This window comes from Trypanosoma brucei, chromosome 5, assembly GCF_000210295.1.
Source record: "Trypanosoma brucei gambiense DAL972 chromosome 5, complete sequence".
Classification (NCBI taxonomy): domain Eukaryota; phylum Euglenozoa; class Kinetoplastea; order Trypanosomatida; family Trypanosomatidae; genus Trypanosoma; species Trypanosoma brucei.
Window position 1 is genome coordinate 1,319,780 of NC_026738.1, and position 16,330 is coordinate 1,336,109.

The 16,330-nt window shown below is 40.7% G+C and overlaps 8 protein-coding genes across 8 annotated transcripts; 2 read left to right on the plus strand and 6 right to left on the minus strand.

The window, feature by feature from the left end:
• Positions 1 to 1,510: 1,510 nt before the first annotated feature.
• Positions 1,511 to 1,816, minus strand: TbgDal_V6280 (hypothetical protein, conserved; the record flags this gene model as incomplete). The annotated part of the gene is made up of 1 exon (XM_011775473.1): positions 1,511 to 1,816. The coding sequence occupies one exon, from the start codon at positions 1,814 to 1,816 to the stop codon at positions 1,511 to 1,513; it is 306 nt and encodes a 101-aa protein (XP_011773775.1).
• A 4,341-nt stretch (positions 1,817 to 6,157) lies between these two features.
• On the minus strand, positions 6,158 to 6,715 carry TbgDal_V6290 (hypothetical protein, unlikely; the record flags this gene model as incomplete). Its single annotated transcript, XM_011775474.1, has 1 exon — positions 6,158 to 6,715. One exon carries the CDS (start codon positions 6,713 to 6,715, stop codon positions 6,158 to 6,160), a length of 558 nt encoding a protein of 185 aa, XP_011773776.1.
• A 162-nt stretch (positions 6,716 to 6,877) lies between these two features.
• Positions 6,878 to 7,237, minus strand: TbgDal_V6300 (hypothetical protein, unlikely; the record flags this gene model as incomplete). The annotated part of the gene is made up of 1 exon (XM_011775475.1): positions 6,878 to 7,237. The coding sequence occupies one exon, from the start codon at positions 7,235 to 7,237 to the stop codon at positions 6,878 to 6,880; it is 360 nt and encodes a 119-aa protein (XP_011773777.1).
• Positions 7,238 to 7,469: 232 nt separating this feature from the next.
• TbgDal_V6310 (hypothetical protein, unlikely) lies at positions 7,470 to 8,033 on the minus strand (the record flags this gene model as incomplete). Its single annotated transcript, XM_011775476.1, has 1 exon — positions 7,470 to 8,033. The coding sequence occupies one exon, from the start codon at positions 8,031 to 8,033 to the stop codon at positions 7,470 to 7,472; it is 564 nt and encodes a 187-aa protein (XP_011773778.1).
• Positions 8,034 to 10,231: 2,198 nt separating this feature from the next.
• Positions 10,232 to 10,534, plus strand: TbgDal_V6320 (hypothetical protein, unlikely; the record flags this gene model as incomplete). The annotated part of the gene is made up of 1 exon (XM_011775477.1): positions 10,232 to 10,534. One exon carries the CDS (start codon positions 10,232 to 10,234, stop codon positions 10,532 to 10,534), a length of 303 nt encoding a protein of 100 aa, XP_011773779.1.
• A 217-nt stretch (positions 10,535 to 10,751) lies between these two features.
• TbgDal_V6330 (hypothetical protein, unlikely) lies at positions 10,752 to 11,105 on the minus strand (the record flags this gene model as incomplete). Its single annotated transcript, XM_011775478.1, has 1 exon — positions 10,752 to 11,105. The coding sequence occupies one exon, from the start codon at positions 11,103 to 11,105 to the stop codon at positions 10,752 to 10,754; it is 354 nt and encodes a 117-aa protein (XP_011773780.1).
• A 1,823-nt stretch (positions 11,106 to 12,928) lies between these two features.
• TbgDal_V6340 (hypothetical protein, unlikely) lies at positions 12,929 to 13,414 on the plus strand (the record flags this gene model as incomplete). Its single annotated transcript, XM_011775479.1, has 1 exon — positions 12,929 to 13,414. The coding sequence occupies one exon, from the start codon at positions 12,929 to 12,931 to the stop codon at positions 13,412 to 13,414; it is 486 nt and encodes a 161-aa protein (XP_011773781.1).
• Positions 13,158 to 13,685, minus strand: TbgDal_V6350 (hypothetical protein, unlikely; the record flags this gene model as incomplete). Its single annotated transcript, XM_011775480.1, has 1 exon — positions 13,158 to 13,685. The coding sequence occupies one exon, from the start codon at positions 13,683 to 13,685 to the stop codon at positions 13,158 to 13,160; it is 528 nt and encodes a 175-aa protein (XP_011773782.1).
• Positions 13,686 to 16,330: the final 2,645 nt, after the last annotated feature.

Genomic DNA, 16,330 nt, shown 5'->3' on the forward strand with positions numbered 1-16,330 from the left:
TTAGTGTTGGTGAGTGAATCAAAATCCGGTTGAGGGGAGAGATGTGCTCTGTTTCTTTCCTGAGGTGAAAGTTTTTTAAAAAGGGGACTATTTTTGTATATATACTATTTGCGTGTGTTTCTTTACATTTTCTTTGATAGCAAGGTGTTTTGTTATTTTAACCATTATTGAGGGATAACACTTGAGGGGTGACACCGTTGGGTATGTGTAAGAACGGTGTCAAATGTTGGGGGACCTGCCGGGGGGAAAACGTGTGTGACAGTCTAGTTGGCTTTTTGTGACGCGATGCATGTGGGTGGTTCGGGGGAGTGCTGGGCGCCACACACATATTTGTAGAAATGCGTTTCAGAGTATTGCATTTAAAGACATCGTAGCGGCTGTGTTGGCAATCAAGGTGGTCTTTTGACACAAGGCGTGGGACATTGTTACAAATCCTTTGCTAACTCCTCCTTCCCCCAGACATCACTCACAACCAAAACACACGTTGTGTTAACTATAGTGGATTATATTGCAGTATAACCATAATAATGGCGTTTTATTCAATATGCTTAATCAGCAGAACTGTTAATAATTTAACCCCAGTTTTTTCTTGCGGTGCTGCACGCACCACATGTCTTTTCTAGAATTTTAATTATGCTGTGCGTAAGGATTCTCCTTGCTCGCTGTGTTCATCATTTAGTACCGGGTGAATATTGTCCTAGAGATCCACGGAAGAACGCATTGTAGTGCGAACTTACCTTAGTTGGAGAATCTTTTCAGCGCATAGGTGCAGCAACAGCTCTTTAGGTGTTCTTCGTTGGGGTAAAAATTCGAGCCTTATAGAAGAGGATTTAGATAGCACCGCAAAATTACAATCAACTAGGTGTAATTTCCACCTCGTTGATCTATTCTCACTTCCTCGGTAATACCGAACTCGTTCCAAGTGTAGAAAAAATTTTAGTACTTTTTAGACAGAAGGCTGTTGGCAGTACGCGGGGTCCCTGCAAAAAAAAAACTGAAATAGGAAACCCACCCTCCAAAATGGGCGGTACACTCCCGTTTCCAAGGCAATATAGAAAGGATCCTTGTTCCCTACTAGTGGTTATACACTTCATTCGAGTCAAAGTGATCGTTTCCTTTTGTATCGTTCTCTGGGGAACGTGCCATCAAGTCATTACCACCTGGTCCGAAGCGCACTATATTTGCTTTACGGGAAACATTTGTGGGTTATGTCCGAACTAGTTATGCGTGACCAGTTGCAAACGTTCAGCTTTTATTCCTCGGTCTTCCGTAATGGCGAAAACAGTTTACTTGAGAGTGAAAGGCTTCTGCCTCTTTTTTTTTTTTTTTTGAGCCAAACGTAGAAGAGCATAGTGGAGTTTACAATTTTCATTCAGAGGAGTGGGCAGCTTTTTGTGTAGTCTATTCTCCTTTATAGGGGTGTTCCTCTCGAATGAAGAAAGTACATGTTGGAAGAGAATGAGGGGTTTCTCAATTTCTAGGAGGAATTGTGCAAGGTTCTTGGCGAACACTATCTTCTGCATATTTTCGCCCTCAAGCCCGAAGTAACTGCGGAGCACTTTAGGCTTGAGCGCACGAGTATGTGGGTGGGATTCCCTTCGCATTCGTTGGAGTGTGTATGTTTCCTTTCAACGCAGATTTCATGTTTTTGATGGCGATGTATAGGTGAACCTGATGATGAGTGGGACGTCTTATTTCGGTTTACGAACGTGAAGTGTAGATGAAATCCTCTGACGTTGAAGCTCCGGAGCGGTGGTGGAGATTCTTTTGCTACGGAGAATGGATGCTGTCTATGCATTCCCCCGAAGTGCTCCATCAGGCTGTCTTTTGATACATGCGTATGACGGCATTGCGTGCAACAGGTGTCATTTACACCTATAGTTACCGTGTTCCAAATGAGGGATACCTCTTGTTCTGTGATGGAACGGCTCCGTTTTGTACCAGCGTTACTATCCAGGGGATGGCCTCTGCGGTGTTGAATCTTGGTGCTTGGTGTTGTTCCCCCTTTTGATTGTGATACAAAGCCACATTGCGTGCATTGTAGCGGCTCAGATGTGCCTACTGGGTCGTTCACTGAATGCCCTCTCGTTTCCGTCGCTCGGGAGCCCTTCGTTGGAATACTTGCATTCTCTTCGAGTTCCCGTTGCCTTTTTATTCCTCGCGACCCCGTTTGCGGTTGTACTTCGCAGTATTTCGTCCCGTGCCTTATCACTAGTCCATTTTACGTATGAAATGTATAGCTGCGAGGTCCATATATCGCTTCATTTTCTCCAGGGGTTGAACTAGTGGTGTTATCACTTTGTTCATTGGTGTTGGGTTGATGCGGCCGGTTTTCACTTTGTGTGCCTATCCGTTTCTCCACCACTGGAATGATGTGCTAAAGCTGACCTCTGCTCTTTATTCCATGACGTATTGTCGAGCCTCTCTGCTAAATCAATTTGAACCCACAGATTCCTCACTGGGGTGTATTTTTTTATCATATTCAGTGTGGATTATGGTTCCGCCAGTGTGGGGTGGAAAGGGACTGTCGTTGGTCATGTAGTGTTTCTGTGGCCTGCGCAATGTTAGTACACCTGCACTCTTGGATTGAAAGCCACGTTCTGCGCAAACCCATTTGTGCTGTTTGATATTTTCATCTTCTTTCCGCTTCTCCGACATTTCATCGTCTAAGTTTCTCGTTTTGTGCCATGTGAGCCCTCCTTTGTTTCCATAGGATTTGTTACAGACAATGAGCACATACGACTTCGGTGGAGGGGGCAGGGGTTATAGGGTCAAATTTCAGGCACCACCCCAAGTTCTGCAGCATGTTTCAACCGGCGCAATGCCTCATGGTAGGGTACACTGTGAATTCGGTTCGTATGAAACACTATGTGAGCTCTATCGGAATTTATTTTCCCGCAGTGTGCGCAGGGATGGGTCTGACACCATCTGCACCTGTTAGGAACTGTTTTGTTTATCCTCCGCAGCAACCATCCATATGTATTCGATGTCCCAATGCGGAATTGGCGACTTCACCTGCTCTATCGGTTTAGTGGCAAATCTTCTTTAGTTGGTTGCCATTCACCGGTCATTTCCAACCTGTGTGTCTTCAGTTTCTCTCTGCTCGCCATGAGGTGTCACTTTTCCAAGGCAGTGATGTCGGGTATTCACCCAACGTCTTGTTGAGGAACGTTTGCATGTGCCCTCGCTTTTGTGTTCGTCAATTCATTCTTTTCTACACCACAATGTCCAAAAATAAACTGAAGGCAGATGCTGGTGCTATGATATCCGATACCCAAGAGTACTATCCAAGTCTCCCGCAAAATTCCTGCCTTTACCGCTGTTTCTCCCATTCGCAGTGGCTCGAACAGCGACCGCCGGTCAGTAGAAAGAGACATTTTACACGGATGAGCTCCCTTCGGTTGTAATATGCTTATCATTTTATGCAAAACCTCGAACATTACTATGCACTCAGGTTGGTAGCTACACGCTATTGTTCCGGCTCCACAGTGAACCGTCGAGATGGGATTGTCATTCCTATATGTCGTTGAGTCAAACGTGATTTTATTCCTAAGGAAACAGATCCGTCTGCTCACACTTCAAAATGCGGCATGGAATTTAGTTGGGTTCCCTTTGCACGGTAGTGCCTTACAATCAATTTCTTACATAATTCAAGCTGAACGCCGTCCTAGGAATCGGCATGCACATCCGATGATAGTGTTATATGTAACAAAAAACTGGGGGAGAAAGTTAAGGTGACTGGTGGTAGCGGTTCTCTTTGTCTTTCTACTTCGACAGCGAAGAGCTTCTGCATGATTGTGCGATACATTTGACGGGGGGAATGCGGTGGGTGACGTACAATGTTTGCAAATCCTTTGCAGTTTTCACCGTGTGTTTTGCAAGTAAGCAGGTATCGTAAGCCGCGGATCAGTAATTCCTCACGAAGAGAGAAAAAGTTGGCTTGAAGGCGAGCATCGTACGTCTGGTAGTGTCCCGGTGCGGACGGCGTCTTAAATGTTTGTTAGAAGGCCCTGCGTTTGAAAGATCTTTTCTTGTAGCGTAGTCCCCATCTTTAGAGCATAATGGCTGTACTTTCGAATAGTGATAGCTAGAACGCACGCGTCTTTGAATCCCTTTGCTGTCACCGCATTTTGCTTAACAGCTAGTGGTGCAATTATTGTCACTGCCACGAATTGCAGCGAATTTCCTGATATTATATGCATATCACTTAATACGGTTGTGGGGTAATGACATTATTTCTCTACTGAGGTACGGACTTTCAACCTAATTTCTTACTTTCAGTAAGACCGGCTCTTGAAAGGCAGCCTTTTAATTCCTCGTGTCAGAGGTTCAGTTGCAGCCTCACAAATTGATTGGCGCCGCTACTGCTACAACTTTATGCTGGAAGTCAAGGGTTCTCGGCCACTTTTTATTTAGATAGGGCTACACTGTCCGACGTATTAGATTGCTGCAATCAGGCTGTAACTGGCGTCACTGTCGTTCTTGTTTCGCTTCTGCTTTTGTTTCAAATCCCGGGTTTAAGTACTGCGATTGCGCTCAAGACTTGTTAATTTTTATTTGGGCTGGATTTTGAATTTCTTTTGTGCATGCTTCATGTGTCCCAGTGAAGCTTCATTATCTATCATCCTTATGTGAATCTGCCTGCCATCGAATTGTGTTCTTTTATCACCTGTATACCAATATGAAATCGCCAGCGTATCACTACAAACTTTCGCCACCTCATACAACCCTCCTCTAACGGTTCACATATGCGCTATTTCAAACCGTTTCGCGTTATTAACCTTAGTTTTCTATCCATAGTAAACCATTAGTGTTCCGAGTTTCAAAATCCTCCTCCACAAAATATTATATTGTTTTCCACAAACTTTGGCAATTATTATTATGTTGGACATGAGGAATACTCTGACGCTACTTCACACTCACGCAACTCTTGTCGGTTGGTTCTGTTTCGGCTGGATATTAGGATCTATCAGCAGATTAAAAACTACAGTCGCTGCCATCATCTCAGCCATTGTATCTATCTACTTTTGATTAAAGATGGGGTATCATCGGCTGCAGATGTAATATTTTCCCCTTTTATTTTGTGCATATCTTTTTTTACTCTATATTTTCTTTATTTCTTTCGTCCGCTGCTTTCACCACTCCGGATAACGTACAAAATTCACTTGGTCCGTACAATGTACTCCGTCTCTACTTCGTTGTCCTCCTCCACCACCTTCTCGTGTATTAGGGTGTTCACCATCATGTTTGTACTTAAAATTTGAGCACACTCCATTTCCGTTTCTCTTTTCGTCTTTCTCATTTTCCTTTAATTATGTTCCTCGTGCCTTTAAACTTCATCTTACTTCTATTGTGGACGTGCTATTGCTTTAAGTCTTTCTATATTACTTGCACAGCACTTCTTCACCACCACTGCTAGTATTACAATATTACTAGATTATTCACACACACAACACTTCTATCATAATTATTATTATCATCATAGCCCTAATTAATGTACATAAAATAAAAAAACTAATTTATGATAGCACTAAAGTTTCATAACATGTCACCATAATCCTGTATACTCATAGGACACTTTCATAAAAAAATTTATATTTTCATGAATTTACATTAATTTTCATATTTTTTTCAAAAAGTTTTAAATGCATCAAATTTAGGACATTTTAGCAAATTTATTAAATTCTCTCAAAATAGAAAATCTCATAAGTTCCATAAAATTGAGAAACAACCTTCAGAATCTTTAAAGTACAACCATACTCTCAAGAGCTGCAGCAATCACACAAATTTTCTTATTTAGAAGAATCGTGGAATCTCTGCATGTGCTGTCAACCAAAAAACAGATAGACTTTTTGCCAGGGGGCGCTTTCCTTTTTACTGCTTCACATTATGTCTAGTTCTCAATGGTGCTGCACACAGGTTTGGGAGTATTATCTTTTTTGTTTTCTGGCTGGCTCTCGGCTGACTCCACTGCCTTGTTTGTACCGTCGCCACTTTTCACTTGTTCCTTTGGGTGTAGTAACTGGGATTTGTGTAAGCTTGCAAGTGCCGAGGCGAGCCCTGGACCTTCTGCAAGTTCTTTTGCTTGCTTGTTTGATTGTTCGGCCGTTGTATGATAGGCTGTTTGCTTATCACCTGGCCCTGTGATATAGTCTTTTTAAAAGTTTTCATTGCGTGTTTCGAAAAGTAATTTGACCGTTTTTTCAAGTTTACTGCTGCCAATACTGTCTTTGCCATACAACATCGCTAGAGCTCCTTGCGCTTCAGGACTTTGCTTCAGTTCACTTAATGTTGTTTGTTCTAGATCCTTTACCGCTATGGTCTTGATTTTGTCGAGTTCGCATATCGCCCCTAACACGTCATTGTCAGCTGGCATTGTCTCTTTGTCTTTGTCAGTTGTGGAGTGGCAGTGATCATTGTTGTTGCCTGTCTTGAGAGCTACTAGTTCGGGCTTTGGATCGTCCAAGAGCTTGTAAGTGCTTAGGTCTAGTAGAATCACCGCCTGATCGCTTGTTGTGGAACAGCCCCGCATGGTTGCCGCACTGGATGTCCACTTGCCGGTGCCGGCGGCGTTGTTTCCTTGTTTACACGTTAGTTTCGGCTTCTTAGTTGTTTCTAGTGTCGCGTATTTTGTTGCTTGTGAGAGCGCTATCTTGTTCTTTAGCTGTTCACCTTTCCTTTGCCCGTCGACTTCCACTTTGCCGGTTCGGACCATTTTGCATACCGCTGCCGGCAGCTTGACTTCATTGAGGCTTACTTCTATGCTTTTTTTGGGTTGCCTGTCGCCTCAGGTGTGTTTTCGTCTAGCACTTTGATCAGCTTGCCGAAGTTTGCGGCGGCTATCTTATGCATTGGCGCTGTTGTGCCTATCCGCTGGTTAATTATATCGGCTAGTTTGTCTAGCTCGGTCTGCTTTGTCTTGAGGGCTTTTGTATCCGCTGCATTTGTCGTGGCGGCGGAGCCCGCCAGTATCACGAACGCTGCGTATTTTTTCCCTTTTGTTTGGCATACTCGTGCAGCCAAAGGTTAGCGATGTGAACATTTTTTTGGAGGTTGCCGCTTGCTGCTCTAACGGCTTGCCTCGCTCTTCCACTCTGTTGTCCAGAAGTTGCATACCGCCGCAAGTTGAAGGCAGCTGCCCTTGGCCGCTGTTGTCCGTTACGTCCGCGGTTACCGGTGTGATGAGTACGCATGCGGCTAACAGCCATTTCAAAGCGTGGTAGGTCGTATCCTTCATTTTCCACTCCTATACTTGCTGTTTGACGGGAGGGTTTCCTGCTAAATGATGTTCAACGTAGATGGTTTCGCCGTTAAAGTAGTAGCGGTTGCTGGTAGTATTTGCTGTGACGTGATTCCCATCATTAACGTTTTTAAGGGAGGTATCAAGAAATAAGTGGGTTTCCTGCGATTTCGGCGTTCGAAGTGCCTGGTCGTATCAAATCTTGGTTGCTTTAAATAAATCCCCTTCTTTAAAAGAATTTTCCACAAATACTTTCGTAATCAAAATGCAACCTCTTCCCTGATACTACATAAGTTTGCAATTTCCATAGATTATGGCTTCTAAATTTCTTGCTTACGAACATGTCATACCAAGTTAAGTTTGTGATAATTTCTTTTGCTCTTTCCCTCCAAGAGAACGCGTTTCCTGCGAGATGAAGGAATACAGCCTCCCCAATTGGGCCGCTTACTGGTATGGAAAAGAAATGCTCTTCATAATCCAAGCCAATCATTCCTCTTGGTAAAAGAGGTCTCGTGCCGATATTTTGCTCTTTGTACACACTCCAAAGAAGTAAAGGTTTGTGAATACTCTGGTCCGGCCACCATTCATCGCTCATTTTAAGTATTTCATTAAACGCTTTCTCAAATTTTCTGAATGCCCAAACTCTTGCTATTATTCCACCTCCATTCGAGTATGCTTTTTGATTTGCAGGCCACTTAATTAAGTGCATAAGGTTTGGCTGGGCCTCTGCCAAGTAAGCAGCTTGGAAGAACCATGCGCACCTCTCCATATTCTCCTTGTGATGTGAGTTCATAAGCAAATCCAACTGAGGTTAATAATACTCAGCTGTCGACATAAATAGAATTGGAGAAATCCGCTTTTCTTTGACTATATCCTCTCCACTAAAATTCTCTTCATTTTCTGCAGTATTTTGTATAAAATATTCCACAGCATTTTCATACTTCTGTCCATCAGTAACAATAACATCAGATCCGTCTGAATGAATTAAAATATCCTCATCACTTGCATTCTGTTTCTTTAAAATTCCATAACCCATCTAGGTCTTTTAACATGGATATACAAAACTCCCATCGCAATTGTAATAATTTCAATGTTACTTAGTTTGGCACTCAATATGAGCCTACACCATCCTTGTGTTGCATGAGTTTGAACTACAAGCGCAAACCCTCTGAAATTATTATGGTCATTCTGTATTATATTTGCCGTTGTTTCTTCTTGGAGGAATATTTAGTTTATGCGCACTAAAAGCAGTAAAAATTGTAATAGTAAAGTTTTAAATATACCAAATTTCACTTCTATAATACACCTTTGAAAATTTGAGAAAGTTGTAAGAAAAACTTATAAACTGTAAGAAAAGAATTTAGTTACGATATTAAGCTGTTTATTGAAGAAAGGTTCTTCATATATATAATGTTTCAATATTCTTATGTTATAAAAGTTCGTTGCTGTAACAGCGGCATTTGTAGTTTGCCTTTTGGCACGGATAAGTGATTTTCACATTAGAAGCTCGTTGTAGTCATACCTAGTGTCACACAATGTACATCACGCTGTTCTTTGAATTATTAACATCCTGCTTTGTGTATTTTTACGGTAATTAAAGTACCTACCTGCTGTTCATGGATTATGTATACTAAGAGTTTTACTAGATTACTCTGCTAAATAACTCAGCCATCTTTTATGTCATGAGACTCAAATCAACGTAGCTTTATGAACTGCTGTTACAGCTGCTGTTTCCAGCGCTTATGCAGTATTATCTGTCTGTTTCTGTGTGAAGCAAAGTGCACAATACCCTTGACTTCTTGTATTATTTTCCTTTGGTCCGTGGTATCGAGTGTTCTATCGTTTCGTTATATATTTTTTCTCCATTTCGGCTTTCCCACTGTTTTTCTGGATTATGTAGCGTAGACATTTGTCTCTGCAGTGCAGTCTTTGTGTCCACCGTTTTACCCTCTGCCATATCCTCTTATTTTGTGCTTCCCGCTGTCATGTTTTTTGTTGCGAAGGGCATATTCCACTTCTTTCCCTCTTTCTTCCTGCAATCCCTTTAATGATATTTCCCCTTGCCTATCTTCCCCTCCCCTACTCTATCTTTACCTCACTAACTCTCACAATTTTAAGTGCTTCTATTCTTGCTGCTCACTCTGTATTCATCACTCTTACTTTAATATTAGTGCATACACACTCCAGACACTGTCCTATCATTATCATTACTATTATCATTATCATTATTATCATTATTATATCACTATTATTACTGATCTTAGCATAATATTCGTATATACACACTTACAACACTCTCCTATTATTATTATTATTAATTTTCTAACTGAACTACTTGACGCACTTAGTCCATATTCTTATGTTTTTCACTAATTTGTACAGTTTCATCAAAAAGTATTAAAACGTATCACGTGCTTCCATATTGACTCAAAATAGCAATTTTTTATGAATTTTATAAAATTGAGATAAGATCCATAAAGTAACAAAATGCTACAAAAGTCACAAAAGCAGCAGCCATCAGAGTAAATCTCTTATTGAGGATAAAACTGGAATCATTGCAAGTGTTACCTTTCGATTTACAACTGGTTTCCTCTTTGCAAGCTCCTTTGTCTGTTCCATGTTTTGAGCATTTCTCTTCATTTTTGTCGCCTCATTGAGCTTTTGCCTGTGCACCTTGTTGTTCTTTTGCCTTTTCGGATCTAATAAGCATGTTTTTCTTTATAAGCTGCACTGTCGTTCCATTTTCATGGTGGTTTGCATGTCGAGTTATTCATGTTGGAAACCTTGCACGCTTGTTCGTTAGACACTCGTTTCTTTGCAGAAGGACTTGTCGTTGTTCTGGCCCCTTTAATTTGGAGTAAAACCAAAAAAACGTGTTTTCTGGGGCGACCGACCGGGCAAGTAACATCTTTATCGTCGCTTCTTTTGTCGCCAGGTGCGCCGCGTTTCTGTTTCTGTGGTCAATAGCTCTAGCTCGGGTGTTATTTTGCTATGCCATGGCACGTCGTTGTCAGTCGCTACTTGTCCTGGTTTCTTGCCGTTATATTTAATGCATCTTTCCGTTTCTCTGTTGGCTGTCGCACGAGTTTTAGAAGGCCCTCAGGTAAGAATGTGTCATTTATTGTGAAGTATTTCAGGACGTCTTCTAATCTTTCTGTTGGTGAACTTGCCGGTGCATTGTCTTCCTCTTCCACCATGCACTTCTTTAACACTTTTTGTATTAGACTGTCTGTTGGTGCAGCGTTATCCGCCCAGTCCACCGTGGTTCAGACACTTTTTCAGTACGTGTGCTGAGGGTTCGCCTGATTTTGAGCCACACGCACAGGCTAGTGCTGTTGCTAGCCGTTTGGTTTTGGCATCGTTTATTGTCTGTTGCGCTGCCCTCAGTCGACCGTGCGTGAGCTGTGATTTGCTTAGTATTGGTACTAGCACCGTTAGAAATTTTCCTTTCTGCGCCGCAGTCAACTTGGCCGTTGCAGCCTTCAAGTCGTTGTGATTATTTGCTTTTATCTTATCCAGTAGTTTTTCGCCTTATGGCCAATTGGTGTAGAGGCTGTGGCACGGTTTTGTCTCCTTTAAGGTTTTGGTGGTTGATTCTGACAACTTTGCTTGTCGTCTTTGTGTTTAAAAACCTGCAAAACTGATGCGTTCGCAGTGCTGAGGTTAAAGCGTGCAGTTCGTTGAATGCTTCTGACTCAGTTGTCGTCGCCGTCGGTTGCTTATAACTAGTTGTTGCGGCTGCCGCTAGCTCGCAGGGCCGGCGGGCCGCTTTCATGTTGCCTACCGCTGGCACGGTTGCTGTTACCTTCCCTGCTTCAAAAATCAACGCCGTTGTAAATAATACTGTTTGTTTTTCTCGAATCATCCATCGCTTTCGTCTTTTGCTGGTGAAGGTGTGCAGTTTGTAATATCGTCGCGTTACTGAAGCGGAATGCACCACATGTTCATTTGGTAAAAAACTGCGGTTTCTTTGACTTCCTGTACCTGCACGTACTGATCCTCACACTCCTTTGCAGTTAATATAAACTTTAAACAATGTATAATACACTTTTACGATCTATATACATATTTCCTTTTAATTCTCTTTATTTTACACTCAACTATGTAAACCACAGTCATTCTATTATTTTTGATTAATCCTCTTTTTAACATTCTTAAAAGGAGAATCCGCCATCATATTTAAAATTTCAGTCGCAACCATCATATATACAATAGTATCTATCCATCTTTGAGTAAAATACACTGCGTTAGCATCTTCGGTATTATTTTCTTCTGTGCTGTGCTGTCGGGAATCCATCCGCTACTACTGTATTTCCTTTCCCCCTTTTAGTTTTATATCACTGTTTCTGCTGAAGGTTTGGTGACTCCATTTGGCTTGTATGCTGCACTTTGTGTCTCCATTTTTCTTCCTTGGTCACATCTTTATGTGTTATAATGACAATTTCTATCTTTGTGTTTGAACTTGCGCATATTCTATCTCCTTGTTGTATCTGTTTCTGTCTTTTTACTTGTCTTCAATAATAATATTCCACTCGCTCTCTCACGCTCTCCATCCCTCTTCCACCTACCGTCAAGTTAGGTACTTAGTCAAATTTTACTTGTGCCACTTTTTTTGGCTACATCTATTTTGGATTTACAGTAATTTTATTCTACAACTCATATTATAATATCAGTATATACATGCACTTTCAACACACTTCTATATGCTTAGTGTTACTATTTTTTTGCCTAACTGGTGGCCATAAAATAAACCAAATTAAAAAATATTCGTTATATCTCTCACTTTTCATCCCTTCACACGCTACTGATTTACAGCTTTACTCTATGTTCATACCAAAATTCCATGTTTTTAAGTGTTTTAAAATTTTTATATTTTTATCTAAAAGTGTTAAAATATGTTGAAAATTCTAGAATATTTAATAAATTTTCATTAATTTCATGAAATTAAGTAAAAATCTCTAAAATTACACCAAACTCACAAAAAGCAGCAACCATCAGTGAAATGTTGTTATTTAAGAAAAAACTAGTATCTTTGCAAGTTTTACCCTCCAACGTACAATCCGTGGCTTTGCGGTCATCTTTGTTGGTATATTTGGAGCACTTGGAGTCAGTTTTCCCACCTTTCCCTGTTTCTTGCTTTGGTGCTTCTTTTACTGCCTTTTCATCCGCTTCTTGCGTCAATGTGCATTGCTTGCCCCTCTCGTTTGTATCGACAAAATGACACCCTTCTGTGTCGCCACATTTTGTTTTGTTTTCCCCTACGTCGTTGAAAATTTGCTTCTGCGGTTTTTCAGGTGCTTTGGCACCAAAGTTTTTCAGCTGCTCCTTTAGGTCTGTTACTTCCTTATTTAGGCTCGTAACTCGAGCTTGTTGATAGTGTCTGAGGAGCTTATCCAGCTCGTCTAAATCGTTGATGGTGCTCGACTCTTTACCCTCAGGTGCCTTGCCGGTTACATCGATTACTTTGGTGTCCAGGAAATTACTGTACTCTTTCTCCATGTCTGTGCCAAACGCCGATTCTACAGCTTGTGTTATATTACCTGGGTCCTGGCTTTCCAGTTTTTTGTCACCTAGAACTGCTTCCCTGTATGCATTCCTGAAGTCGCTGTCTCCTAGTTGCTTGGGCCTTTGAATTAATATTGTGCGCCGATTTCCTTCGTTGTGAGATAAGCGTCGTGTGCTGCATTCATGGTTACATGCTTTGACGAAGTTGTTGTGATGGCGTCGGCGTGGTTGTTGTTGAAAGTTGTGCCAAGCTTGCCGCCTGTGACTGTGTTGATGAGATGTCTACTAGTTTTCTGTTCTGTTAGAGTGCAGCTCGCTCCTCTTTGGCTTGTTGTCGCATCCGCGTTTCCAGCTAGATCGCTATTTGCTATGCCCGTCGGTCCGAACTGGGTCGTTACCACCTCTGCGGGCTCTACGGTGGGTGCTTTTGCGATACAGCCTTTTTTCTCATTGCTGTCTGTGACCCACCTGAGATTTTCCACGCATATTTTCCTTCGATTAGACAGGCATGTGCCCCGTCTTCTGCGATTTGATTGGCCATGTTTACGAATTCTTGTATCGCGCCTTCAAACTTGGCGGCGTGTGCGATTGCCGTTGCTGCAATTGTTACCGTCGTCCTTTGGGCCGCTTTTTGGTTTGAATTGGCTTTGGTCATGTAATATTCAATGAGGACGAGGTCAACTTTGCGATATTCGCCTGATTTCTTCATTTCAATGTATATTTTTGTCTTGTAGGCTTGCGCTAGATACTGAGCGACCCCGCCTATCTTGTGTTTCAGCATCTGCGCCGCTCTTTTCTGGACCTTCTGTAAGTCTGCTGCTACTGCACATGCCGCTTTCCATGTTTCTTTTCTGATCGGGTTTGTCGATGCGGCTTGTGAATGAGTAACAATTAAAGATATCGGAAACACTAGCAGTTGTAGGCTTCTGTTGTGCTTCATTGTCTTTTCTTGTTGTCTTTCCTACGTAAATGGTGATTTTAAGTGTAGGTGTGAAAATGGAAGTTTTGTTAAGGAAGTCTGCCTTGTTCTGTTGGTCCGCTGCATCCGCTGCTTTGGTTGTTTTATTTTCCTTCTTTTTACCACATGGCAAATGAACACGCGCTCCTAGTCAGTTGAAGGATTTCAGTTCAGCATTTCTTGAATGAAATACCGTAAGTCTTTAGGTCTCTGAAGTTTACTCGCGCTGTTAAAGCCAAACCTATGCGCATTATCTTGCAGAATCGTAGTAAAACCAGTAAAGGGCGTGGTCCTGTATAAAATATATTTCAAATGCCCTGCGCATATGTGGTAAATTATTAAGTGATATTGCAGCTTGGTTAGTCGTTGATTTTAAAGAAAAAATAAATGTTAGCAAGATGTACACAGCTTGCTGCATTTTCCATGGTGAGTAAAAGTAGTTCAATTAAGAAAAATAATATCGACTGTTAATTCCAATCTGTACCGTTATATATTTATATCTAAAGAATATATTATTTGTAGTCGGTGTTCTTCTGTAATGCGTTCAAATGCATGCTTTGTGGAAGCATATGCGACTATTTAACACAGACACTTCTTCCTTACACATAATCGTGAGAATTTTACTGCTATCCTGTTTTATTGTTTGCCTTTTTCAACTATTTCTTGGCAGTGTCAGTTTTATTTGCACTAATTTGCTTTGAAATTTGTGATTTTACTTCATTAATGCCATTTCATTGTGTATTTTGATGCGAGTTAGCTTTTCTGTGAAAGTTGTTAATGTCTGGCATGTATACCAATATAGGACTGTTAAAGTGTTAATGTTTATTCTTTTTCCTTATAAACGCGCCCTATAGAGCTATACATAAGATATTTTAAACATATTTAGCGATTTTATTATTCTTCTTTTCACGGTAAAGTATTGTGACCAGTGGTTTCAAAACACTCCTTCATAAAATATTATGTTGTTTCACACAAATTTTGACCTTTCTTATTATACCTGATGTGAGGAATAATTTGACATTACCTTACACTTACACAAACTTTTCCGAATGCTTCTGCTTCTTTTTACTTTTAATTTAGAGTTAGACGTTATAAGCTACCACCAGATTAATAAATACTATATGTGCCATTGTTATTGTTGTGTCTATCATTTTCTAATGGAGCTTTGCAGAATTATATTCTTCTGCATATCTTCTTGCTGTGTCGTGCTGTGGCATATTCTGTTATTTCATTCCGTGTTTTTGTTAATTCTTTTTCATCATTTATCACTGCTTTTGCATGTAACGTAGCCAACCCCATTTTCCCTGCACATTGAACTCTGTTTCTAGCTTATATCCTCGTCCATAATATCCTCATATATGAAGACACCCATCTTCGCGTTTGCGCCTGAGCATACGCATATTATATCTACCCCCTTCCTATCTCTTTCTGCTTTTACTTTAATAATATTTCTCTTCCACTCCATTTTCATCTCGCTTACTATTCCACTCACTCACTCACTCAGTTACCAGCACGAATCCCTTGCCACTGCTTTGACTGCTTCTCTTCCCCTGCTCATTTTGTCCTCACCAATACGTTTATTGCGATATTAAAATATTCACACTCACATCACTCTCCTATTATTATTATCGTCTTTAATATGTATTAAAGCAAAAGAATGAATCAAAAGAGTAAATAAGGGTAACCCTAATTTTTAATACACTATGATAATAGTATCGTGAAGGTGTTGGACACAGTAAAACACTTTTATACATTACATATTTTTTAAAATTTCATTCTTTCAATATTTAAGAAATTTTGCAAAGTTTCATCAAAAAAGTGTTGAAATATATCCAATGTTAGCAAATTTAGTAAATTCTCAAAAAATGTTAAAGTTTCATAAGTTTTATTAGTTTTAAAAAATAAAACAAATCTCCTTATAATAATAAAATGCTATAAAATGTACAAAAGCAGCAGCCATACTTAGAGCCAATTTCTTATTGACGAGAAAACTGGAAGAGCAGGATTTGAAACCTTTTATCACCTCAACTTGCATCATCTCCTTTTCAGCCACAAAATTTGTTTTTTCCTACTGGTTTGGGACCGTCAGCAGCCTCACATTCCGTATGTGTATTAAGATCAGCACATGTCTTTCCATTCTTATTTTCCCCATCATTCCCTCCTTCTTAGTTTGCTTCTTTTGCTGCTTTTTTGTTTATCTTCCCCACTCAACGTGCACTTTTTGCAGTCGTCGGTTTTCGGTTTGAAAACGGACCGCTAGCAGTTGAGCGGCCTCAGCTGTTGGGTTACAGCGACAGATTGTGTAGCCGCTCTTTGATTTCTGATTTTGATAATTGGCCATCCCCCAAATGTTTGTATTTTTTCCTTATTTTCCCTTTAAAAGCAAATCGTTTCGCGCAGGGAAGCTCCCACGCGCCAGCCTATAACGAAAGATTTAGGCTGCTCGCAGCCCAAAACTCAGAATTTAAGTGCATAAAAGCTCAAAAAGTTAAATCGCAACAATTTGCTAGTGATGTGGATGCGACTACTTTAAACAAGGATGTTTGCTGCATGAATAAGGGTTAAGGTTGTCATAAAAAAAAGCCGCTGCATCATTAAAATAAAAATCAAATCACGAAAAAAAACCA